Source organism: Patiria miniata, unplaced genomic scaffold (assembly GCF_015706575.1).
Source record: "Patiria miniata isolate m_02_andy unplaced genomic scaffold, ASM1570657v1 HiC_scaffold_9, whole genome shotgun sequence".
NCBI lineage: Eukaryota > Metazoa > Echinodermata > Asteroidea > Valvatida > Asterinidae > Patiria > Patiria miniata.
Genome location: NW_024037076.1, coordinates 8398268 through 8425690, shown reverse-complemented (window position 1 = coordinate 8425690; position 27423 = coordinate 8398268). Strand labels below are relative to the sequence as shown.

Sequence of the window (27423 nt, the reverse complement as noted above, 5' to 3'; positions counted from 1 at the left end):
CTGTTGGTGATGTTTGTTACTAACCAACGAACCAATTAACGGAGAAACACGACCATTTGTTGAGCTGCTCAGCCAAAGCTAAAAGTGTATGTTAGAAGGTGTAAATGTATGTACATATATGTAGATGTATCTTTTTTAGTGTGACAACACATTTAGTTTTGTCAACACTTAAATGTACCTACAATGTATGGCACATTCCTAAAACATTGTTTGATCTTGGGCAAGTTTTAACTCCTATGATAATTTGCTATTACAGCCTGTTGCACATTTCACTTGATTGTGCCAGAAGAACCTACAATTTGAACATTTTCTGTACGTTTTAAAATTGTGTGGAAAATGTTTAGCTTGCACTTTGCAGAGACAATATTTGTACTACAGCAAAATGGGCTGATGTTTGAGCAGGAATGGATCGGACAAAGCACGTTACATGGTCATGACAACAACTTCAGACAAAATTACCACCTCAAGTTTATTTAAAGTGGCATTCCACTGCTGATTTTGCAGCTCTTTCTGTGTGAAAACAAAACAACAGAAAAACAAAGCACAAGAAAATTCAATACAACACTTAACATGTATTTTCTTATCAGCTCTATCGTACTTTAAAACCTTAACCATCAAGGGTATTTTGGCCAGAAACCCTTCCAAACACAGCAACAAACAAGTGTGTATTTGCCTGCAATTAGGGACCCCCTATTGTCCCTCTTTTGTTTGTACTTTTTAACTTTTTAGGAAGACCTCCCGTATGTTTTGTACAGGATTGCCAAATTGGGGACCTTCGGGAATTGGGGACCCTGTCGTTCAACGTCCCCTATTGAATGCAGAAACAAACTCAAGCAAAATTTGCTTAAGTGACAAGCCTGACCAGTGTAGCAAGATCCAGCAAGTCAAAAGTCCCAAGGCCAAACTGCTTCAGAATCTGTGGTCACTGAATGCAGCAGGATACAACTGTGGCATAGTTCAATCACGGATCTCCACACAAGGATAAACGACTTCCAAAAGTTCTGGTTAGAGGCGTGATAACGGCCTGTGCGCATATAGAACATACAATGCGCGGGCCGAGACTAGAATTTCTGTCAAGTCTTGCGTGATTGGGTTTCATGTAGGGGGCGCGCGCCGAGTCTCGCGCATTGTATGTTCTATGCGCACACAGGCCGTTATCACGTATCTAAGTTCTAACCAAACCGTTTCGTACACTTTGTACACAAGCTCAGATGAGTCGTTTATGCTTGTGTAGAGGATCCGTCGTTCAATGGGATTAGCTCTCATTGATTCAGTACTGGATGTTTGTTTATGCTTGGCTTTCATTCCTAGAGGGCTTCCGTGCCTCACACGATGAAATGAAAGCCGCACTGTGGTTGGTCAAGAGAATCAAAAATAAAGCGTCCTCAGTCGACGACAAACGATGACAGACGGCCGAGTGCGAGACTCCAATGATCCTGGTGAATGCAAGTCTGGTAAATTTCACTTTTTTGTTTGACATTTGAGGGATTTCAACCCACCCTAGAGGTACCGGTTCTAATCCACATCAAGATAATACTTGTGAAATATTGAGGTCAAAAATTTCATGACAGAAGAGTTTGGATGTCAAAAAAATTGAGAATTTTTGTCTACATCACTTTCAATTGGTCTTTCTGTAAGGTTGTAAAAAGCCTTACAGTTCTGGAAGTAGGGTCAAGAGGGCTGGACTTGATGTACATGTTCAGTAACCATTTTTTTTTCCAACCAAAACACAAACAGACAAAGTAAACACACACCAATCACCAAGATGGGCTATGGGACAAGGTCGGCAAAAGTAATTTTGTATGTGGAACATCTACATGTACTAAGGGTTTGAATTCAGTACAGTATTTTTGACAGATTTTTTCTGATAAATCTTACCTCGCGCATGGATGGCAGTTCTTACCTCGAGCATGAAAGTTTGTTTCTAGTTTCTTACCTCCTTCTTCTTTTTTTCTTCTTCTTTGCGTTTCTTCTCCTCTCGTATTTGCTGAAGCCGCAGCTTCTTGCGTTCAAGCTCTGCTTTTCGGTCAGACATCACTCACGTACGAACATGAAGATTACCAACTCTAGATGTACAAGCCTGGCAGAATAGGTCACCAAAAGTATTACTTAAAATGCGAATCGTTTATGGAGTTTGTCAGTTGCTACACTGGCGTCAGGATGCTACATTCTTACCATCACTAATGCTGGACACAGCGACACATGCTAATTTTCCTGATTATGAAATCTAGACTGTGTTTGTTACACGCACCAGCGTGTTAATATCACATCCTCCGATGCGAACTGGTTAATTGTTTCCAACAAATTTGTAGCCGGTGCCTAGGCATGCTAGGCCTGTACAGGAAGGTTATGGCTCGTTTGGACTTTGGACACAAGTTAGTATTGATCAGAAAAACAGCAGAAAAAAAAAATGGAAAACCCATCTAACTGTCTAACGTTAGACCTAAGTGTAAGTGTTAGTACTCCTTCATTTTTTTCAAAACGCCTGTGCGAGAAACTGACTTATTATTATTTTTTACTTGGCCTTACCTTAGACGTCTTAACCAAATTAGGGTCAGTAGAATGTGCCTATCAAATGTTCCCCCCCCCCACCTCCGCGCTACCCCAGGTCTGATGTCGGGATTTGGTCATGTTTTTCATGCCCCAGGGTGGGGATTTTGGTCACTCAAATTACATTGTTAACATTGGGGTACTGATGGAAAGGCAATCACTAGTGCACTCCACATATGTAAGTCGAAGCATGGTCGGGGATTGTCACTTAAATTCTGCCCGAGGGGTGGGGATTTTGTCATTTAAAAAGTGACAATCGGTAATCCCCACGTCTTTGGTGGGGCAGCCCGGGAGGGGAGGGGTGGGGGAAACAATTAATAGGCACATAATTAAGAAAACCTGAGGTGCATGCAGAGGTGGGGGAGCGACAAAACTTTCTCAAAAACAAAAAACTGAGGCGTCCTCAACTACACAAACCCCCGAAAAACGGCGATCGTGTAGTGTAGGGCCCCTGTTTTGTTTTGATCAAATTTAGAGTCAAAAATGTTTTTATTGCTCAAATTAAAATCACCTTTACAATCAAAAGCAGACTTTTCTCCATTCTAAGGACACCCGTTTTGCAATTTTGAAGAGTTTTTTTTGGGGGGGGGTAGAAATCACGATTTCCCTGCGCGGTTTGTACCTTGTGTCCGTGCGTGCTCACGGTACATCGCGCTGTGATTGATTGCCATCTTTATTTTCGGGTTGCGTGTTGTCGCCGCGCAGTCATCATCATCTTACCATGACCATGTCTTACCCCAAATTTCCCCCCAAAAATCAAAACCCTGCCTTTCTATCAATGACATAGGCCTAACTGTTTATTGAGATAAAATGTCGCCAACTAGTTTGGTCAGTCTAATATTGGATTTTGTTCCTATAGGAACCAGGCCCTACACTACACGATCGCCAAACGGTAATCCTTACTTTTAGGACACCTCTGTTTTTTTTACGAGTTCTGTTCAAAACCGACTTTTGCAGATGACTGTCCAGTACCAAAGTGACTTTTGCAGGCTAAAGCAATCTTTTTTCTTCATATAAACTCATGTTAGTTGTAATTTTGAAAGCACTTTTAAAGAAAATGTGACTTTCCTACCTTTTTTTCGCAGTCAGACGTGCATGTTGTAGTTCTCACAACACAGTGAAAGCCCTACATAATGAAAGCTCGATGCTGATTGGCTGCTAAAAAAATAAATAAGAAGTTAATTTTTTTATCAGCCAATCAGCATCGAGCTTTCATCGCATCGAGCTTTCACGTTTGCCATCTTGGTTTTTGAGTGTGTTTTCTGGTTGTCATCGTCTTCTTTTACCCCTGAATTTCCCTCATAAATCAAAACCCTGCCCTCTTTCCACAAAATTAAACCTGCTGATATTCAAGAAGGTGTCATTGCCAATTGTTTAGATGTGCCAAGAAATATCAGAATGTCACTTTTGAGTGTCATTTAGCCAACTGTTATGGTGAGTCTTTCCCTTCCTATATAGGAACGGGGTCCTAAAAGTAAGGATTACCGCCAAACAAACTGCATACATGTAGCCTTTGCGTCGACACGAGTACGACTACTAAGACCATGGAGCTATAAACACAAGGCCTAAGTAGTAGCATGGAGCTATGTGTTTATAGCTCCATGGTAGTAGTAGTAGTACATGTACTAGGCCTAAACTTCTGAAAATTGAGCAGAAATTTTAAAAATGACAATTAACATCAAGATCATGATCACTGAATTCTAAATAGCTGGCAATGGATTCTTAAGATTGATGCAGACATAAAATTGCATTGAAATCAAAATTAAAATTCTGTAATTTACAGAATCGCTTAATAATCGAGCATTATTTATCGCGAAAAATAAAGTACCCACCCTTCTCAAACGACAGCAGCTGCACGGGATCAATATAAATGATTGTTCACGTAGATCACATACATTACGGGATGAGAATACCTACGGTGGCCATGAGTAGGCGTAATTTATTTTCGCCCTTTTCAAAACTATTGCAGTAGCGTATGTGCTATTTCATCAAGCTGTGATCAAACATTTTTGAAAATCCCCAATAAACATGAAAAGCAAAACCTACGAAGAGTATACCAAAAAGAAATTGGAATTAACAGTATCGATACACGCAACCAGCCCAGCCGAGAAAATTGCATTCACGGCCACCGTGTACAGTGTCCAACCTGTATCGCATGTATTCTACAAATAGAGACAAAACCAACTGGTATTGTACGCCCCAACTATCGCATCGGTCCCAACTATAGTTGGGACTGTCCCAACTATAGTGCGGCAGTTGGGTCGGCCCAACTATGGTTGGGACTGGAGTTGCGCCGGAAGCTTCATGCTTGATAGATCTTTCGTCGCTTTGCTCACGAAGTGACAAAAACCTAAAAAATTGACAAAAGTTCATTCTGAGATAATCGCATTTGAAGTTATTCCTTTTTTCAAAAGACATTTTCGACCACTTTGCAGTAACAGAATTCGGAAATTTTTGCATTGTCCGATAGGATATGATTTGCTCTTTGTTAATTCATAGTTGTTTGTTAAAAATAGTTCGTAATTAAACAGTAATTCATTAATAAAACTTTTTTGCACTTCGTGAAAACATCAAAACTTTGGGTCCCATATTTTGCCTATTACTTTGTACACAGTTTTTGTCACTTCGTGGGATTTTTTTCGACGCAACAAACTTGTTACTTTTGCGCGCGCGCGTCTGTTCTTTTTCAACATCGTTCGCGCGCGCGTGTATGCTCCCATCCTTCCGCGTGTAGACCATTGTATAATTTCTGGCCCTGCTCACGAAGTGACTTTTTGTCACTTCGTGAGAACATTTTACACATTTTTACACTTGGTGAAAATGAAAATCACCGATTTCAGGCTTTTTGTCAATTGTTTGTTTGCAATAATTAAGCAAGTAAACAATATTTTGCCTTGAAACTTGGTCAAATTGTTCCTTGAGACAACTATAATAAAATGGCTAGTAAAACTCAAAATCGAATAATTATCGATTTTCGAGGTTTTTGTCACTTCGTGAGCAAAGCGATGTTCCGCAGCGCTGGCACCGTGTATTCGTCGTGCATGCATGCCGCAAGGCTGGCCGGTCACGTGGTACTGCCTAGCTAGATGAGTTGCAGCTGCCGGGTTTTATTGTCCAGCAACATTTTGCAAAACCCAAAGATTGCAATGGCCGGCCAACTATATATGGGCCCCACCCATAGCTAATGTCAAAGGTCCCAAGTAAAGTTGGACATGTAACAGAGCTGTAAGGAATGTTTTATACTATAGTCGTACATCAATGTAAACTATAGTTGGGACCGCCAAATAAAAATATTGCGGTGGCCCAACTACAGATGGTCCCCACCAATAGATAATTTCATTGGTCCCAAGTAAAGTCAGATGTGTATTAGAGTTGTAGGGAATGTTTGATAATTGTACAAAAATGTACAGTTTGTACACTATAGTTGGGACCGCAAAATAAAAAGATTGGGGTGGCCCAACTATAGATTCGCCCCATCAATAGCTAATTTCAGTGGTCCCCAGTAAAGTCAGACGTGTATCAGAGCTGTAGGGAACGTTTTATAGTTGTACATCAATGTAAACTTTAGTTGGGACACCGCAAAATAAAAAGATCGGAGTGGCCCAACTATAGATGGGCCAGCCCAACAGTGGATCTTACAGTTGGGACCGTCCCAACTATAGTTGGGACAGGCCCAACTATAGTTGGGCCAGCCCAACTGTGGAACTACAGTTGGGACAGGCCCAACTATAGTTGGGACCGATGCGATAGTTGGGGCGTAACCAGTATTAAAAAAATAAATCCTCGCTCGGCATTAATATGGTGGCCTTCGACGGACATTGATCCTGAGTGATTGACCAGTGCGATAAATCTCTACTGTGGCAAGCGCCATATGAACCAGCGTTGACGCAACTTAGTCCTCTCCCGTCCAAAAGTCAAAACAAGTCAAAAATCATACATTTCCAACGATTTTTTTTCAACAATGATACTTCATGTTTTTCGAAACACCCATATGTAGCTTTATTATGGTAGTGTCCATGTCGTACACAACTCCTTACATGGAGATCGGCGGCGTGTCGCGCGTAATGCGAGATGTCGCGCAGAATACAGCTGTGCCGGTGTCATATGAAACTCTGACTCGTATGAAAATCGGACTCTTTTCCCCTTTTATTGGTTAAACCCTCTCACGTGACCGGTCCCTCTCCTAATTATCTATGCATGAGCATGTGCAATACCAATGAGTATTTCATAAAACCTTAATTCATGCTACACCGGTGTGGTGTGAATTAATAGGACTATGAAATACTATGACTCACTGGTAGTATTGGGCATGACTTTAAGTGCATTGTGGACGCTCAACCAATAAAACGGTTACAAAAGACACCGGATTTCAAAGGAGTCCAAATTTCATGTGACACAGTGGAAAAGTGTTTAAGACCAGCCAGCCAGTCTTTATCAACCGTTTTAAAACTGGCCACGTGACGGGCTCTCGACAAATATAATGGGTAATACCTAAGACAGTTTACCCATTCCTGTATTGGTCGAGAACCCGTCCTGTGGCCGGTATTAAACAGTTGATAAAGACATGGCCGGCTGCAGGTGTGGATCCAAAACGCTATTTTTTTGGGGGGGGGGGGTGGGGGGGGGCGCCAAAAAAATGTGGTCCTTTTCCCAAAAAAGTGGGTCCAGAAAATTACTGCGTGGGGTTCGGGGCCCGGATATTAGATGCTCTGTGGTGCGATCTGGGGCAATTTCTGACCACTTTGCATGACCAAGTTCTTTTCAGGAAAAGATGGTGGTGTACGCATTTCCTGACTTTATTGCGACGTCACTTAAAACAAAAAAATCGGGGTTTTTTTTTGGGGGGGGGTCGAGGTGGGGGGGGGGGGGGGTCATGGCCCCGTTGGCCCCCCCCCCATCCGCCCTTGGCTAGCTGGTCTTTAAGACTTAAACACTTTTGCAGTGTCACATGAAATTGGACTCCTATGAAATCCTGTGCCAGCACCGTTTTATTGGTTGTGCATTTATCACAATCCTCGCGTAGGCATGCGCAATACTACCAATGAGGCTGTATTTCATAGTACGTAAGTTGTTTACCAGAGCCAGTGTATAGCATAGAGGGGTGTTTTGTTGAACGAAATTGTCGGAAATTTATAATTGTGACTTTTTGTTTTACTCCTGTGGACCGAAACATTTTGATTTGTTTTTGACCGAAAAGGAATTTATGAATGCGTGTCGCCCACCTTGAACACAATCTTTCTGGGTTTTTTTCTTCAGTCTCCCCCCCCCCTTTTGATAATGGCGGTTCATTACCATTTACCAGTTGTAGCTACCTTATAATGATCTGCAACGGTTATAGATGGCAACATGGGTGAAATAATTCACTCTTCTCCCACTGTATGAGACTATTCCCCCGATCCCCTAGTCTGAGTATCACCCGTTATCCACGGAGCCAAGTTTCCTGAATATCACCCGTTATCCACGGAGCCAAGTCTCCTGTATAACGTCTGATAAATTTTTTTGTCTAACCATGCAGATTATATACAAGCCGCGCGCCAGCCAATCGGAGTCGACTTTACTAAATTGTAACGTCACTTCTTTCCCAAAATCAGGACTAATGGTTTGATTGGTCAATTCGAATGCAGTGTTTTGTAATACAACATTAGCCGGGCGCATATCGCGTAACATGACACAGAGCGCATGACACAGTTTTTGTTATCCATGTCTATGACGCGCTACGGGTGAATGACCGAAGACCGGATATAGAAAGCGCTCGCTGATTGGTCAAAATCTGGAGGTCAAGATGCGGTTGTCTGGCACAATTAATCAGCGAATCTGTTCAAATGTTACAGACATAGTACACTCACCCCCTGTCACAATGCACCTTTGAAATTTAATTCTTAATCGGAGGGTGGACTTTGGCTACTGAATCGAGCCAAACTTGAAAGTTTCTTCCGATGTGAGGGTAGTTAGACCATACATGTACTATGATTAAAAAAAAATTTGGTATAAACTTTTTCTTTCTTACTTATTATATTAGGATATGATCACTTATCTACTTACTGAAATGAAAATGTTTAAAAAAAAAAAAACCTGACCACTCATATTATAGCAACGGAGAGGGCAAACATTTTATGCTGTTATGTTGACATTCCTGATCCTTGGTGCTGCAGTGTTGTGAGATAAAGATCATTGCAAGCAAGCAAATTCTCCACGACTTCTGATAAGCGCCACAGCGTCTTTTGTATTCCGAAAAAACACTGTGACGTTGGTTTCTTTATGGCCATGACCCTTATTTGCAAAACACTAGAGCCGAAACTCCGTGGTCCTTTATACTTCTTTGGTGTCTATTTTATTTGCTCATTCTACCAAGTTGTGAATATAAAGGTAGTCGTACACGGAACTAAACTCCATTTTTATTGCGCATCAAAAAGCAATACCAATTTGTAGTTTACGGGAAATTTATACACGGACATCAACGAGTTTATTTTGCGAGCGACCTGTCCCAGACATGAAGCTTGTTCTTCGTTTGACGACTTTGTCACAGGTAAGAATTTTGAGATCTTTTCGATTTGGTCATAATGGTTTCGAGTTAACCAAAACGACTAAGCGTACTAATCGTCAGCGCTAGCGGACTCTGCAGTGTACAACCATAGAGCAAACAACTGGTTGGCTCTACATACGCACCTCACCAGAAGAGATTTATTATTGACTGACTTGGCCTATAGGTCTATTCGTCAATATTGATCCTTCAACTTAATCTGGAAATACAACGGTGGACAATTTTGGTCGAAGTGTTTGAGATTGCAATGATCATGGAGGAATCCATGCAATGATGGTCGAATAAGAAGGGCATGAATATAAATATATTCACCTTGCTGATTTATCACAATGGCCTATCGCTCCCTACAGGGCCTATAGGGAACCATGCTTATGTAAGGGTATTTCCTTTTTAGAAAAGGAACAAAGTTAACAAAGGAACTGGTATTACATGAACTATCTTGGTTCCTCTGTTACCTATCTTACTTCATAGATCAGAATACAATGGAGGCTCAGTAATGACGTGTATGTTTATGACTTCGAATTTTCAGCATATTCGCAAAGTAGTAAACCACTTAGGCCTATATATGACTGATTTAGCAGTATAAAGATCCTATATAAATGCAAGGATCAAGTACCTCGTAGCGAAATTCAACAAATTTGTCATGTGGGTGACAATAACCGCGGGGGGGGGGGGGTATAACAATGAAGGTTAACAAAGTTGACCTGGATATGGTAATTCTATTATGCTATATCTTTTAGTGAAAATCATGATTATGTATTACTTATACTCTTATGCGACGACAAAGATGAAAACAATTTCCTCCAAATTTGCGATCTAACTTTTGACATGATAAAATAATGCGAGACATTAAAATAAGGGCTCACATATGGCGACTCACGACCAATTATACGAATTCAGGGGCGTAGCATGGTCATTTTTATGGGGGGGATATTTTGAAAGGGCACTTGCACATCCGTTGTGAAATGTAGACAGGGTTCTTTCCTCCGGACACTTAGCCTCCGTAAAATACAAAAGTCGGGGCCTCGGGGGGGGGGGGGGGGATAATGGTACCATCTGTCGGTGGGGGCACTGTTCAAAACCGACATTTATGCGCACAAAGGGCCAATATATGGTGCTTCTCAGGGCGATACATGTGCGAAATTCTGAAAAAGGCACCCAAAACGCCAAATGCCACAAAAAAAGGCACCACTGCTTTATTGAAAAGGGCACTTGTTAAAAAAAGGCCACTTCGTAAAAAAGGCCACTCTTTACAAATTATTTGGGGGGGGGGGGTAAGCCCGTTAAAAAAAAGGGAATTTGAATGGAAAAAGGCAGTCTTTACAATATATTGGGGGGTAAATACCCCCCTTACACCCCCCCCCCCCACCCGCTGGCTACGCCTATGGAATTCATTGAAACTGAATTAGTTTGCACTGAAACCTGCAGGGCCCAATTTCATTGAGCTGCTTAAGCAGAAAATTTGCTTAAGCACAAAAAAACATTGCTTAGTAAAATTAGGTTACCGGCCAAAACTCCATGTGATGTACATTGCTTGTGACTGGTATTTAGCTGTTGTTTACTTAGCATAACAATCGCATGGAGTTTTGGCCGGTAACCTGAATTGATTAAGCATGACGTTTTCGTGCTTAAGCAAATTGTGTGCTTAAGCAGCTCTATGAAATTGGCCCCTGTATTTGTACCTTGCAATTGAACACTTCACGACAAGCATTAACGCTCATTAGGTACTTATGGGTGTTAATGCTCGACACAAATTGTTCGCAATATGCAAAGATCAGTTTCAGTGTAACTTGAGCTACTTTCGAAAACGAAATTCGTGCCACATCTTGTCTGCATAGCGCTTCTTCCGTGTTTACACTGGCCTTCAAAAGTATTCGATCTATTTTTACTGACAGCTGAATTCATTCGTTGATAAAATGAAAGAAAACAACCCAAGACAGTGGTTTTGTTTTTAAAAAGAGCGAAAATATAACTGCAGGAATGTGTCAAAAGACTTGTTTGCTAATGATGAATATGATTGGCTTTACAGATGTTATTTGCGGGGGGGGGGGGGGAATAGATATATGGATTTTATAATTATATGAAATATAAATATTGGCAAAATAGGGAAAATGACCCAGATCATATTTGTAGGCTATTGGCCTGAACTCTTTAATCAAGTCATGTTCATTGTTTAGGTCATTATTCCTTTATGATCTTGTTTGAATTGGGCAGGTATTCCTTTTGGTATGGGCGACTGCTTCTGTCCAGTTCAAGTTTGTATCTTTCTACAATTCCGACCATAATGATTATGACGGTGGTTGTTGCGATGACTTCTTTGGTGGCTGCGATGACTTCTGTGATAACTACTTCTTTGTGTGTATCGACGGCGACGATACAGGGTACGTTAGATAGTCGGCATCATTCAAGTGTCAATATAACATATAATTGTTCTATTTCGGGTCAGTGTCCGATATACGCGATGTGCGCGCGCACGTACTACCGGGTGTCAGTTGGTGATACGTGGTTTTCACGAACTAACTCCCACTTGCGCAGACATGTCAGTTCGTGGTGTTGGTGACGATTTTCTGACTTAAAAAAATACAGCCATTTCTATGATAATTTTTTTAAAGTCTTTCATGCTGATGCGATTTTCCATATTCACAAGCAAGAGCTAGAGTGACATCATCTAGAAGCATCAGTTTTACAGCATCTTCAGTGTTTGTGTTCCAAAGTATAAGTATTTGTTCGTGTGTGTTGGGGGCCGGGATCGTGGTCGATTCTCTGTTTGTTTGTTGACTTAGTACATGACGGCCCATTTAAAGAATTTATCATGGGAAATGCACCTCTGTGTCCCTTTAACCTTATTTTCAATAGTTTCATGTTTAGTTTTGGAGACAATTAAACTGTGTTCTTTGAACACTGTCAAGTCCCTGTGGCACTTCCTTCGACATGGCAGATACAAGAACAGCGAAACTTATTTTCAATATTTTGGGTGTTTTTGGGGACATTTTCAATGGTATTTTGGTGCCTTTTGTGTTTTTATGCTAAGGCGAATTTCCATATTCATGAGCAAAACTGTAATGTCGTTCCCAAATGTTACAGCTATTTCAGCACAAAAAGTTGCTATATGCCCTGTAATTTTTTTTTTTTTTTTCGCTGTCGTACATTTACATTTCTTTGGTGATTCCTTAATTGAGTCAGTACATTGCAGTTAACCTATCGGGAAACCTTTCTCACAAATATTTTCAATGAACACATTTTGGGTTCACAGTTTGATCAGAAAGCCCTTAAAATGAACAGTGTCTTCTTGAAATGACATCACAGCAACAGCGTCCTCAGTTGTCCGGAAAACATGGAACATTTTAAATGTTTCTTTTCAATACAATTAAGCAACAAGGGAGGCGAAAAAGTGTTCATACATACAGAAAGTTGAACAAAATTCATAGCATAGGCCATTTAAATTGCGCAATTTTATGTTCAATAATTTCAGTGCACATGTTGGGGTTCATAATTGTGAAGATATCGTAAGTGTAGAGTGCGTGCCTACACTGACATCACAGCGATGCCTTTTTTTGTCAGGAAACGGCACGGAGATACAAACAGGATAATTAAAACTATACTAGTGTTGCGACGCTGTACCTTGAAAATTGACCCCACTTTTAAGGAAATCAGTGACGTCTTGACTCAAGGCTAGATAGATATAAATGAACAATATAAAATATGGAAATGAATATGTAATAAGTGCAGAGTGAAGTTCACCTTCTGAGAAGTTAGTTTGAAGTGGGCTAAACTAAGTGTCGGTTTTGTTACAAACAAAAGAACAAAAGCTCGTTGTGTGTTGGCCGCCTTTCGAGGATAGTTGTGATACCTCGTAGACCTTTTTTGAATTATATATTTCTTTAGGCCTATTGGTTTCATGTTTAGTTTTAAGACCTCTTCAAATATCTAATTGTGTTTAATCATTCTCTTTGAACACTTTCAAGTCCCTTGGGTACATCCTGCGACATGGCAGCTATCACAACAGCGAAACTGCACGAGGATAACGACAACTTCAACTTCCCCTCCACCATACCCAACCTGATAGCGAACCCGTACACCATACGTGTCGACTCCTGGTCGGTAAGCTATTCAGAGTGGCACTATGGGACACTATATTTAGCATATTATACAGGGTGACCCAACAAAAAAATACAACCCTAAAACATTTGACTTTAATAACAATAAAGTGATTGGTGATTTTTTATGTTTTTGGTATCAGACTAAAGCTGAGAGTTGTTCTTTCAAATACTGAACAAAATCATGAAAATAACACTTTGGATCGCTGAGAAAATGCCAATTATGTAAAAGTAGTTATTTTCATCCTGTACACAAACAATTACCACCTTAATGATTTTTCAAGGTACCTAGTGCATGTCCTAATCCTTACAATCAACAGCCCATATTATGACAAGAGTACAAATGAATTTGATGGAAATACCTCTTAAGACCGTTGGTTTCTGTACAAATGTGACTGTAACTTCTTGGACAGCCCCTTCACCCATTTTGGAAACATCTCAGTCCTGTGGTAGGCCTGACGGACCTGACCCCTGTGAAAAATATCTGATTCGTGACTGGGCTCAATTTTATGGGTGCAGGGAGTATATGTTTTGTGTATCTGATTAAAGCTGAGAGCTTTTTTCTTCAAATACTGAGACAAAAATCATGAAAATAGCACGTTGGGTTGCTGAGAAAATGCCAATTATGTCAAAGTAGTCATTTTTCATCCTGAACACAAGTACTTCAAACAGTGAAACATTTTACTGTAACCCTATTGTATTTTGTCATATTTATGATGCTGAAAGGGTTTAAAATAGGACTAAAAAGGATGAAATACCTGTTCAGGTGGAACATTAAACAATGAATCGTAATTTGCTTTTTCCTTATGAAAAGAAATGTATGTTTTTTTTTTCTCAAGCGGGCTTATATATTTTGCAAATTAGACAAATAAACAGGCCGGCTTCGGAAACGCCCATCCCGAAATCCACCCTTTACACTGCCACTACTCCCCACTGCCGCTGATCTTTGTTCAACAGTTGTGTTCATTTCGTTTTACATCAAATCCTGGTTGGAAGCGTATTGCCTACTGTCTATGATTCTGGGGCTGATGTGTTGCTGCCGGTCTGCGTACAGCTGGCAGTATAAGTCTATATAATGAAGTGGCTTCAGCCGCTCCCATGAGTGCATGTTTTTTTTTTCAATCCGACTTTAAGTGTTCGTATTTTCGATTGTTTGACAGGGCAGCATGGAAGTCTTCGTTCGAGTCTGGGATCTGGATACCCAGAATAATGATGACGAGATTGATCGTGATAGAAGGACCATTTACAAAGCGGCTGCACGGAGTCTATCGGGCGCGACGTGGCAGCAGTATAGGCTGGGCTCACGGTCACAGTACGTCACTAGGACATGAATGACAAAAAAGGAAAGATTTATCTACCAACATCTTTCCGAATTGTATGTTTCAACAAATCAATACCATGCAAAAACAAACAAACAAACACCCCAACAAACAAACAAACAAACAAACACACAAAACAAAAACAGCTCCAGGCGGCACATGAATAATCATTTCACTCACAAGACCAATATGAAATGTCAGGGAAGAATCAAAGTCAGACATTTAGTCTTCAATAACTAGGCCTGCCTCTAATTGCAAAATATGTATTTCCTGGGTGTGCACTCTAAAACTTTTTCTCCGAATGCATGGCTTGAAAAAGTCAACGTTTGACAGTTCTTTTTCGCAGACTTAACTACTTAATTGGAGATTGTAATTTTTGTAACCAACTCTTAATGTGTCTTCTTTCTTTCTCGTTTTACGTTTTTTTTTTTTAACTAGGATCGACTTCAGTTTTCAAGTGAGGGTGTATTGCGACAGTTATTACTATGGCTCCGACTGCAGTGTGCACTGTATTCCCAGGGATGACCAGTATGGACATTACCGATGTGACTCAAATTCGGGAGCCAAAATTTGCTACAGTGGCTGGGAAGGTACATCCAGTGTTTCTATAGTCTGTTTTTTTCGCAGCTAAATGGGCGACACACAAACTTTTTTTCAAACGTCAGACGAATTGCGGACCCTTCCGGCTCGCGAAACCTTTTTTTTCCAACCGACATCCCATCTTTTCTTATCTTCTGATTGGTCCATTACATGCATATCTAATGCCTTGTTCTCTACAAGACAAACCCAAGATAGGCTTAACGTCTTGTGGGAAGTGTTCCTTCCTCACTTTAGTTATTTAAAAGGTAAAAATGAGAAGAAGTGAAAAACGCTCTCTGAGATTCGAACTCGGATCACTGGTTAGAAGTCAGGACTAGTCTTCCAACCAGTCCACGAATCAGCTGCCAATCGTCGGTGATTTAAACACCATTATTCATTGTTATATAACTTCTTCTCTAAAGCCCTGGACATATCATGAATATGCATAACGCAGAGAGAGCGCCCTCTTTTGATATTGTCCGATCTTGTTTGGAAAAAAAAAATCGCTTCCGGCTCAGCTTGCAAAGACGTTAAAAGGATAGCCTTTTGATAATTTATCATAACGGGAATAGGGACAACATTTAGTGATTTCGATGTTGTTTTTGTTCACAAGTATGACTATATGAATTTTGTCATACCATTACATCAATGGCTCTAAGTCTTAGGCGTTAGAGCACGGCCTTTAATTGTAAACTCTCATCAGCATTTTGTCTCCGTCTTCTTGCTTTGCAGGATCCAATTGCGAGCTCGATAAAAACGAGTGCCTGTCTTATCCTTGTGCTAATGGCGCATGCGTCAACGGGGCCGATCAATTCAGCTGCTTCTGCTCAGATGGCTGGACTGGTAAGCGAGTACATTTTAACGATTTATTGTGTAAACAGTTGAGGGCGCTACATATCCTACCCTCTTGGCTTCGTTTTATCGTACCCCAGCCTTGCAAACAGGGTGATGGGGGCTGATTAGCTTCACAGAATCTTGTGAAGGAAGTGCAGACGGCATTCTGGGTAACTTATGATGACCTTCGCATGTACTGTATGCAGCTAGCACGCGTCACGAACATGGGCGTCGCCAGGATTTTTTCTAGAGGGGGGCAAAAAAAAACTTTTGCCAAAAAATGCTTGTATTTCTCAACACATTCTCGATTTATCAGTTTTAGAGGGGGGCAGGGACATTTTGCCCCCCCCCCCAACTCATTAAATTTACACCACTTTGTCTTCGCGCCTCTTTTTTTTTTTTTTCTTTTCTTTTCTTTTTTTTTTTCTTTTTTTTTTTTTTTTTTTGCTTTTCCAGGGGGGGGGGGGGCAAGTGCCCCCCTTGCCTCCCCCTCGCGACGCCCATGGTCACGAATGATAAACAGCTTTAGCGAGTTTGTGTGCTGCATTCTACGTCATAGCCCCATAAATGTGGCCTATTTACTGGACTGCCTCCGTAAACATAGGCCACACATCCACATGTACAAAAATCGTGTCGACTTTGCCAAATTTTGATTTTCACATTTAGGCTTAGTTTGTAGGATTTTTTTGCTTTAGAAGCATACTCACCCTCTTTATAGGCTAATCAGAAAGTGCTGCCTTTTTCAGATGTTTATTTTTCGTGAAATTTCCAGATTCATTTTTACACGTTTGCGTATCAAAATTTCAACATGAAATTTCACAAAAATTAGACATCTGAAAAAGGCAGCACTTTCTGACTAGCCTATAAAGAGGGTGGGTATGCTTCTAAAGCAAAAAAATCCTACAAAGTAAGCCTAAATGTGAAAATCAAAATTGGGTAAAGTCGACACGATTTTTGTACATGTGGATGTGTGGCCTATGTTTACGGAGGCAGTCCAGTAAATAGGCCACATCTATGGGGCTATCTACGTCATAGGTCACGCAAAATCTATCCAATCAGGGCTCAAAAAGATTGGCCGTTCCCAGCGTCCTGTTTGCAGGTCGGGAGTACGAGCGAACCTCATGGCATGCGGCAAGAACTGACCCATTATTACCTCCGCGAAGGAGGTTATGTTTTCATTGGTTGGTTTGTCTGTTAACAAGGTAACTATTGTTAACAAGATAACTCTTGTTAATATACTCAAAAAGTTATGGACGGATTTGCATGAACATTTTTGAGGGCGTGCATGGTCCTTGGTACCAGTAGAAGTCCATTAGATTTTGGAAGTGATCCGGATCTGGGTCTGGATCCAGGATTTGTTTTGAGGATTCTGCCCCATTTATGCGAGTATTTCTTTTGGGTGTATATGATGACAAAGCATGTCCATAGATGGCGCCCTCCAACACTCGCGGTCATCGCGCCTTGGTCGTATCCCATCCAGGTATTTCTCACGCCCCACCGAAGGGACCCATTGGCACATGGCGGGGAATTGTTTAGCCTTGGTGGAGGTTTGCGCTCTCTGTGCGCTTTCTAGTTTTTTGCTGCTCTAACCATTCTACATAGATCTGCTATACTGCTACCGGGCCGCTAGCAGAATGTTTAAAATGCCACGTGTCCATTGTTAACATACCCCTGTCTGATCGGCTTCACCAAAAGTTGCCTTCCTTACCACTTTAGAATTTTTCTAGGGAGCACTTTTTCTGCACTTTTCTACTTCTCTTAAAGTGTATGAAAACTATTTAACCCCCTTTTTGGTTAATTTTTATTCAGAGGTGCCCCTCTTTAAAGATATAAAAAATTGTCCATGCTTTTCCAGATAACTGAGGGCGCTGTTGCTCTGTAGTCATTTCAGGAAGAAACTGTTCAGTTATTGATGTGAATCCAAAATTCTGCTCATTGAAACCATTTGTGAGAAAGGTTTGCTCATTGGCTTACTGCTATGTACTGACACAACTAATCGCCAAAGAAAAGGAAATTTACAACGGCAAAATATCGAAACCCTTGCAATTTTTTTTTGCTGAAATAGCTGTTACAAAGTGGTGTCTGCCTGAAATGACATCACACTTTTACTCATGAATATGGAAATTGGCAAAAGCATAAAAACCAGAAAAGGCACCAAAATACCCTTGAAAATAAAGTTAAATGGGGCACGAAGGTGCAAGAACTGCATGAAAAAATACTACATAGACTGAGATTTTTTCCCCCCACTTGGCACATGATTCCTTTTATCGTATCCCTTGTAACTTCTCACATTCTACAAGGACTTCTTAGGTAAGCTTTACCATGTTTATATATAAAAAAAAAAATCGTCAATGTGTTCCACAGGAACGACATGCAACATCGACGTGGACGACTGCGCATCCACGCCGTGCAAAAATGGCGGGACTTGCCACGATCACGTGGCATTCTTCACCTGCGCATGTCCCCCTGGTTTTGTGTACGCGGATGTGTTCTGTGAGTACGACGACTGCGCTGGTCAGCCGTGTCAGAACGGAGCCACGTGTAATGATCTGATTGAACAGTTCCAGTGTGTGTGTCCTCTGGGTTATTTTGGAGATCTGTGCGAGGTAAGAACGGAATCATGTTCCTTTGTTATTGCGCATGTCGTCTTTTTTCTTCATTTACGCCAAGCAAATTCACGTATTCAGAGGTTTCGGCAACACTTATATAAATGAAGCAACTGTTGCTGTTTGTTGACTTTACCATATTCTTGTTGGTCGGCCAACAAGCAATTTGCTGTAGGCTATGTTCTTGGTGATATCAGATCAGATCAGTCAGATCAGATCAGATCAGATCAGATCAGATCAGATCAGATCAGATCAGATGTTCATGCACTCCATTGCACAACAGTTGACTGAATGTCGCATTATCAAAGGTTCTGTGCATAACATGACATAGGCCTACAGCTGTCAGTCCCCTATTCTTCACTATTAATAATAATGAGGTTTGCTTCTTGCTAATGAGTAATTTCTTTTGTTTACAGGTCGACATCGATTTCTGCATCAACCAAACCTGCGCCAATAACGGCACGTGCGTTGACCGAGTGGACGGGTTTCACTGTCTGTGCGAGACGGGCTACGAGGGCTTCTTGTGTGACGTGGACACAGACGAATGTAGTTCCAGTCCGTGCCTTCACAATGGGACGTGTCATGATCTCATTGGGAAATATCAGTAAGTTCGATCGAATCCCAAGCAAATTTACGCGTGAATTAGGCCTATTATATGCAGTGTAATGAAACCGGCATTATTGATTTCGTTCAATACTAGGCCTATTTGATCAATAAATAGAACAATAACATTTTGGAATTTATTGTGGCCATGGTCATTGATTGCTAGGGGGACACTCCCCTACTTTTTTTTCTGTGAACATCGGACTGGCTATATTAACTTTTAATTTTAAATGGTCGTCACGTTATTGACTTGATTTGTAATTGTCCCGGTGGAAGAGCACCAGTTGCAGCCGTATAAACGAGTGTGGGATTATCACGTGGTTGGAAGTTCATTCAAAATGTAGACCTACTGGTGGAAACTGAACTTCTACATCAAAAAAGTTCCATGACCACTATACCATTGAACATTTTGAACAGCGCTTGACCTTCGATTTATCGAAGAACTGAATGGTTTCTCCCTAAAGGTGTGCATGTCAAGAAGGATATGAGGGAACACACTGCGATCTGGAGACGGACGAGTGCCTGAGCTCCCCGTGTAGAAATAACGCAACTTGTGAGGACGAGTTCGCTGGATACCACTGTCACTGTGTCGACGGGTACGATGGTGACACGTGCGAGATGGACATAGACGAATGTGCCTCGAACCCATGCTATGCCAATGAGACCTGCGTGGACGAGATCAACGGTTTCTGGTAAGTGTGGCGCCGTGTATGATTGGGCAAGCATTTGTGAACAATTTCAACCAAGTTTGTCCGTTAGAAGTTCATTAATTCTCTAGTCGTTTGGCAGCGGTGGGTCACAACCAAATTTAGGAGGGTCGCGAATTTGTGACTATCTGGTTAGCGTCGTCAGCTCACTTCTCTTGTCTATTTTCCAACTGGACAGAACGATGGCTTTAAACTCTTAAAATTTAAGAAGTAATTATGTCTTTTCTCCTTATGTCAGGTGTCTGAGGTTGAATCTGTGTGATTACGATCCGTGTATGAACAACGCCACTTGCGTGGACGATTACCCGGGGTTCATCTGCGAATGCGCGGCAGGTTACGGCGGGAAGACGTGCGACCAAGACATCGACGAGTGTGCCAGCTCGCCGTGTCTACGGGGCACATGCACCGATCACCTGGACGGGTACACCTGCCTCTGCCCGCCGGGCTACGGCGGAGAAAAGTGCCACAGTGAAACCAACGAGTGCAACAGCTCACCCTGTCTGAACGGGACTTGCTGGGATCTCATCAACGGCTACGTTTGCAACTGCACCGCGGGGTATGAAGGCGTGCTGTGTCAGAACGAAATAGATGAGTGTGCTAGCTCGCCGTGTCTACACCAGGGCACCTGCACCGATTACCTGAACGGGTACACCTGCCTCTGTCCGCCGGGATACGGCGGAGAAACGTGCCACAGTGAAACCAACGAGTGCAACAGCTCACCCTGCCTGAACGGGACTTGCTGGGATCTCATCAACGGCTACGTTTGCAACTGCACGGCGGGGTATGAAGGCGTGCTGTGTCAGAGCGAAATAGATGAGTGTGCTAGCTCGCCTTGTGAGCATGGAACGTGTGTGGATGAGTTGAATGCCTACAGGTGAGCAGTCATGCACTCTAACAACTGTGTTTAGCAATTAAACACAATCTTAATGCACTCAAACAAAAAAAGAAAGTCCCCCTTCCAATATTGTTTTTGTCTTACTGAGCACCTCTCACTCAAATAACGACTAATTAGTACAGAAATTCCTTAGCAATCCAGCCATACTCCTTATTTGACCAAAAACAGTTAACGAATTTATGCAATGTATGACCAATGATACCGAGAACAGTTGCACTTTTGTGCAAGTTGTGGTTCACACTCACCTTGCACGTATACAAATGGGCAAATTTTTTTCGGTACCATTTGTCATAAACTGAATAATTTTGTACACATTATCACGATTTTGGGCCAAACAAAGAGTAGGGCTGGATTGCTAAGGAATTTCTGTACTGATCAGTCGTAATTTGAGCAAGACATGCCCAGTAGTTTTTGAGTTACAAAAAAAAAATATATAAAGGGGGGACTTTCTTTTTTGTTGTTGAGTGTATCAGTTGTGTTCAATTCCTAAACATCAGTATTCAATTGCTTAATAAACATGTTTACAAACTACTAATACATGTAGCAAGACATAGGCCTTAACACCCTTTGCATGACATTCATCTTAGGGATGCATGAGCTTTAGTCCCACAGGCATGCACACACTTTAAAAAAGCATTAGTCAGATTTGACAAGAAAGCAAATTTGACCATTCATGGTCAGCTGGGTGCAACTGAAAATCAGTCAATCTGACTTGATTTTTCCATTGACTTTGGAAAAATAGCTGTGCAAGCAATTGAAATCTGTGTCGATTGTAACTCCTTTTTCTAGTCATAGTATGAAACTTTGCATGTTCGACTATAATTTTCAATAACGAGGAAAGCCAGTCGATATTTTTTACTAAGCTCATGCACAGACCATTTTGTGCATTCAAACTTGACACTGAATTCAAAATAAGCAAAATATATTTCCAAGATGGCTACTGCATACAGTGGATCAGTCTTCACTGGCATTTACCTCAGCATTATAATTGGTTTCTACAGATGTGAATGTGATGTGTTTTACGAGGGCACTCAGTGTGACACGGTGATAGATAAGCCATGCGCCCTCAAAGACCCACCGTGTCAGAATGGTACATGTGAAAACACCAACAGCGCTAACGATTACAATTATAAATGCACCTGTGATGACGGCTTCTATGGAACAAATTGCGACATAGGTAAGAAAAGATCAAAATGGAATTAGTACTTAAATGAACAAAACATTCTCAATTCAACATTGTCTATGCAAAGCCTTTATAATTATGAAAGTAGGGCCTACATTTACCACATTTTAATGGAGCTTGATATTTTCTATTGGGAAAAAAATCCAGAATATAAAACCAAACAGGTTTTCGAAATAAAAAGTCCCATGATGTGTTTTGTTATCTACTTTAGATACCTGACATTGTTTTTGGTGAAGTGGTGTCCCCAATCTCACAGACTCGAATCAAGTCCGATCTGACAATATTTTCTGTCGTTCATTAGTTGTGATACCAAAATGTAGTTGGTTGGATAAAACTCAGCGCAGAAGCGGAATCGATCGAACGCAAAATTCGGAATCGGGCCGAGTATAGTTGTGCTCCGAATTCGCACACGTTGAGCACATTTGAAGGCCGGCATTTTTTTCACAAGTACTTTAATTGTTGCATTTTCAAAATCAAAATCAGAGCTTAGTATAGTGCCTTAAATTTAATTTATCATCTATTTGGGGGCAATCGTTTCACGAAATTTAAAAAATAAAAAATTCCCGTATTTCTTTTGTTTTTGTCACGTGTCTAAGATTCAAAACTGTACGGTGCCGTCGTCTTCGTGACAGGAAAGCTGGAAGATAAGTCTGCATTTGAGACCAAATTGGCCAATCTGCTGCAGAAACTCTACGCACCTCAATCGCGCGTGCGCAGAGACACCGGAGAAACTGTGTCGGTGAAAGTAGTTCTGACAGAGGACTATGTCAAATCTACCGATAGGTATGTATAATATTTCACAGTTTTCTTGCAAGTTTTACTTGACACAGAAATTGAAATGAAATTATCAGTTAATGGTGCAAACATAATTCTGCTCAATTGTTGGATACTGTAGTTAATAATCTCGTAATTAGTTTACCGAAAGATTATCAACGCATTTTCCGTGTGAGAAAAGCCCTGTTGACAATTTAGTTCAAAACAATCTTCAAGCTATCTATCTAAAAACAGAAACAAAAAATATTTCCAAATGTTTATATGCCTTTTAATTTTATTGGCATAACATGCATTAAGGGCGGCACTCCATACAATCGCGCAAAGGCAATCCTACTACATAAAGCGATTAGTGAATCCGTCGGTTACTATTGACCATGAAGTGATCTATAAAATCCATGCATCTCAAAATATTAACCTTCTATTCACCCCAGCTCACCTCTGACTAAAGTGACCTTTCTAGCTTGGACTGAGTCGGGTTACTTACAGAAGGACACCATTGAGGCTTGGATTGATGGGGCGTCAACGGATCTTCCTGCCCAGTACGGCCTCGATATCTACAAGGGATCTGCGGAGCCATTCACCGGGAACCCGTCAGAGGTAGGATTTCTCCCCTTAACTGGAAGAAACTTTGAATAGTGGAAATTTTTGAGGATCAATCATGGCACAATGCGAAGTCAGGAGAGTTCTACCTGGAGACCTTATAACTGGCAGCTCTTCTACAGCACATCTCCCAAAAGTGTTCACCTTAATATTTTTGAAAGAACAACAAAACTACGAAGTAAATTTTGAAAATTATTGATTGTGCAGATACTCCTAATCCTTGGCCTCAACCCCTAAGAGTTTTAATTAATTTCCCTCATGCCTCACTAAACAATGGTTAATTGATTACAACAACATTTTTTGACATGTGACCAAGTTCTTTGACTTACTCAATTTCAGTGACTTGTTATTATGTAAGCTGTGAAAACTCTTTCATGTTGTGAAAAAGGGCTGCGGTTTGGGGATTGGAAGACAGAGGCTTAGTTTCCTTTTTGCGCTACTCCTTCTGTCAGGAGGACTTTCCCTTCTCACTCCTTCCTCGCATCTTGACCTCCCTCTTCGATTTCCTGCCTCCTTTCATCCTTCTGTCATTTCTGTTCCACGAGTTGAGGTAGTTACTTAACGTCTTCCCGCTCACTGATTCCCTGTGGAACTCATTGCCCACCCTCTTTCCCCTTCCAACTTTTACATCTCAATTTGAAGGAAAGTCAACTGGTAATTCATTTCATTTTGTCTTTAAATTTATGTTTTCTGTTTTCTTTTGTAGCTCCCACCTATAGTGGCCTGTAGCAATCTTGTTAAATAATGACTTCGTGTTTTAAAAATGTTAAACTGATCGAGAGCTGATGGACAAATGCCAATAGAAGGAAGATGTCACTAACAGTAATGGTTGAAGATGGTAGTGAAAATGGTGATACATAGCAGTGACGATGGTGATAATGTTGAATTGATAATGGTGAAAAAAAGATGATGGTGGTCAGATAAGTAAATTATCGTGACAATTCAATTATGGTGATGGAATATTACAGACGGTAAAGCCAGGTATATGCTGTTTCTTTACAGAACTGGATCGGTTCCAACTGGTACATCATTCTAGTCGTTGTCGTTGTTGTGGCTTCGGTTGTTGCGGTCGGGGTCATCTCCTACCGAAAAGGATAGTAAGTAATAATGCTCGAAATTAAAGTCGAATCAGGACGTCATAGGTCCAGGGAAAAAAGGAGAAAATATTTGTCTGCAATTGCATTTGCAAAGGATGTCGATGGGTGCTGGTAGGCCTATATCAAAGCAGTTTTCAGATATATCATCAATGTAACGATCAGTTTTATATTAATTTTTTTGCAGGCCATCAAATTGTAAATCTTACGATTTCATTAACATATGCCTACTTATGAAATTATTAAGTTCAAACTCCAAAAGGAAAATAGCAATGACCAGTTTACCAATAAATTGAGAAATAGTAGGGTATTCCGATAAATAGTTCTTATTTTTCTCAAGATATGATGTTGAACTAAAGTAATATTTTCTACTTTTTTCACTTTCACGACTTCCCAAAATGAGAACAAACCGATACCAATTAAAGTTCAAAGCAAGCATCTGCTGCGCGTAGTTTTCGCTAGAATTCTATTTTAAAAAAATGCATTATCTAAGCTTCCAAGGCATGTTCCAGTAACAGCGCTTTATACCTCATAAAAATTGCACCGTTAGAAATGAGATTGAAGTAGAAATCAGTCTTAACTACACCCGGCTGACGATATGTTTTCAGTTGATAGTTGCACCTGTGAGGATAGAGATGGCTATTGTGATTAAATTAGCTTCCTTGCGCCTAACAGGCATAGTTCCCAGGGAGCTGACTGGAGATGGTATTTGGAATGTTTAATTGGTCCAATGATCAGGGGTAATAATAATGTATAAAGCGCATTGATCTTAGTTAAAAGCGCTATTTAAAAGCCCGTTTTTGTGATAATTCACCTGGCCGCAAGTGTGACATGTTGAGTTTATCTGACCAAAAGTTATATCGGAGTATAGGTCTACCTGAGATGTATGTTTTTGCTCTTACAGCATCAATCGAGCCAAGGATGCTGCGATCAAGTACCAAGGCCGCGACCGGGGCCAATCGGCCCTGCCGCTGGATCTGGAGACACCTTACAATACCCGCATCGGGGAGGGGGACATCGCCTACAGTACCCGCATCAGGGATGACGCCCCTACTCTGCCCAAAAGACCCGCCCGTCCCAACATGGTGGAGTCCTTCAACCCCGCGTACATATCGAGCTGTGAGCAGCCTGACCTCTGTGGGTCTGCCGCCGCCTGTGCCGACGACTCAGGCTTCTTCGTTGCCTTAGATGGGGGCAAGGAGAAGGCAGACAACCACTACGCCGATATTCCCGCGCTTAAGGCCGAAGCTATTGCTAAGGAGAACCCGTACAATGAAATAGGACATTCGTCAGTGGCGTAAATCCATTCTGGCGAGTGGGGCGGATGGGGGATGACCATACGGCCAAATCCTAAAATTGCCCGGCGGTGGGAATTCTAAAGGGGGGGGGGGGGGTTGACACTATGCAACATTCACGAAACAAAATGATGTTTATGTAATGGAAACATGCGTTTATACGTCCCTTAAACCCCGGCCAACCTCAATCCTCCAAAATCCCCCTGGCGGTTTTGGAAGATTGCGGATGAATGGTGTTTGCAGTCGAGTATTGAGGATGAATGCATTTTGAGCGGCAGGACTGTCTGACAATTTTGAAGGGTTAAGGCGCTGGGTATCCTTTATTTGAGCATGAGTGTAAACTTTTGGAGGATTGAGGATGGTTCCTAGCAAAATGGGCCTAGGGGTTATTAAAGGGCATTAAAAGCTTGTTCTCCGCGTTTTTGTTGCAAAACTATTTTATTAATTTGGACAATTGGGAAGATTTTTTGGGGTTTCTCATCTTCAAAAACGGGGGGGGGGGGGGGGGAGGAGGCGGGAGGGGGAATGATTCAACACCCCAGCCCCCGGTCAGAAAGTGTGGGGGATGCATCCTCCCATCCCCCGGGATTTATGCAATTTCAGTGCCAAATTAAAAAAAAACAATTAGTACCAACTGTGATGTTGGACATGATGTTTTTCACATCACTGAACGCGCCGTGTGTCTCGAAGTTTTAAAAAAAATTAACGTCCATGATCACAGTAATGTAAAATGGTTTTGTGCCATAAACCAAATAGCTATTGAAAGTTGTCGGTTACTTTGTAAGAAATGAATGATCGTCATGTTATCTCTGATTACTGTACTGCACCTTTTTGACGCAAATACTGTGCCAGACGGTATTTGAGCGATGTTGAATTATGCATATATTTAAATACTATGTAATGTACAAACCTGACACGTGACCTTTCTTGATTAATACAAACACAGTATCCAAGTCCTGATTTAACAAAGTAAAAGCGGACCTGGGATCAGCTATTTAAGGGGCACCTTCCAAACTATGGCGAGGTATTTGTATTTCATACCTCCTTTGTACATTGCTTTCACTATGTCCGTATTGCACAAACTTAATTGCAGCTGCTGTATAATTTTAATGTACTATTAAAGTTTTTGCTTTACAGGGCGAGTAAAAAAAAACGAAACCCAAATGTCGGGACTATTGTTTGAGTGAAGTTCTGCATGTAGCACAAATCTAGGATATGAAAACCCAGTTCATAACAGCTTTCTTCTAGTACAAGAATCATTCAAACCACTCAAAGACATGTACTTTTCAAGTTACGGAATTTTAAACACAACCGCCGTTTAAAGTTCTGTCCACGAATCACAAGAAGGTAAGTGTTCTTTCAGCGAAACGAAACCAAATCGCATAGAGATGTGCGTGAAATGTTTTCGTTTTGCTGAAAGAACACACACCTTTTTTGTGATCCGTGGACAGAACTTTAAAACGGTGGTTGTGTTTAACATTCGGTAACTTGAAAAGTACACGAGTGATTTGAATGATTCTTGTACTAAACAAAAGCTTATGAATTGGCCTTTTATATCCTAAACTTTGAAAGTGCTACATGCAGACCTTCACTAAAACAATATTCCCGACATTTGGGTTTCGCTTTTTTTTTTACTCACCCTGTATAGTTTAGCAATGTAAGTAATTAACACATGAGCAACCGATGAACATACATACACAGAAAAACCGCTTTATAGAGCATTGATGATATTTTAATACAGAGTAA

The 27423-nt window shown here is 41.1% G+C and overlaps 2 protein-coding genes across 3 annotated transcripts in view; one reads left to right on the top strand and one right to left on the bottom strand.

Annotated features, from left to right (window-relative positions):
* LOC119720133 (cytoplasmic dynein 1 intermediate chain 2-like) overlaps positions 1 to 4471 on the bottom strand; it is a 30632-nt gene extending 26161 nt beyond the window's left edge. For both annotated transcript variants that reach the window (XM_038189688.1, XM_038189689.1), the window contains exons 1-2: positions 4383 to 4471; positions 1937 to 2080 (exon numbers count right to left, since the gene is read on the bottom strand). In XM_038189688.1, coding sequence (XP_038045616.1) covers positions 1937 to 2035 — 99 coding nt within the window. In that variant the 5' untranslated portion in view covers positions 2036 to 2080; positions 4383 to 4471. The remainder of the gene's footprint in view (positions 1 to 1936; positions 2081 to 4382) is intronic.
* Positions 4472 to 8747: 4276 nt separating this feature from the next.
* On the top strand, positions 8748 to 26167 carry LOC119720728 (fibropellin-1-like). Its single transcript, XM_038190546.1, has 15 exons — positions 8748 to 9076; positions 11306 to 11472; positions 13057 to 13192; positions 14349 to 14500; positions 14946 to 15097; positions 15819 to 15929; positions 18285 to 18526; positions 18943 to 19130; positions 19594 to 19821; positions 20075 to 20710; positions 21733 to 21908; positions 22511 to 22697; positions 23120 to 23285; positions 24291 to 24385; positions 25287 to 26167. Exons 1-15 carry the CDS (start codon positions 9041 to 9043, stop codon positions 25681 to 25683), a joined length of 3069 nt encoding a protein of 1022 aa, XP_038046474.1. The 5' UTR covers positions 8748 to 9040; the 3' UTR covers positions 25684 to 26167.
* Positions 26168 to 27423: the final 1256 nt, after the last annotated feature.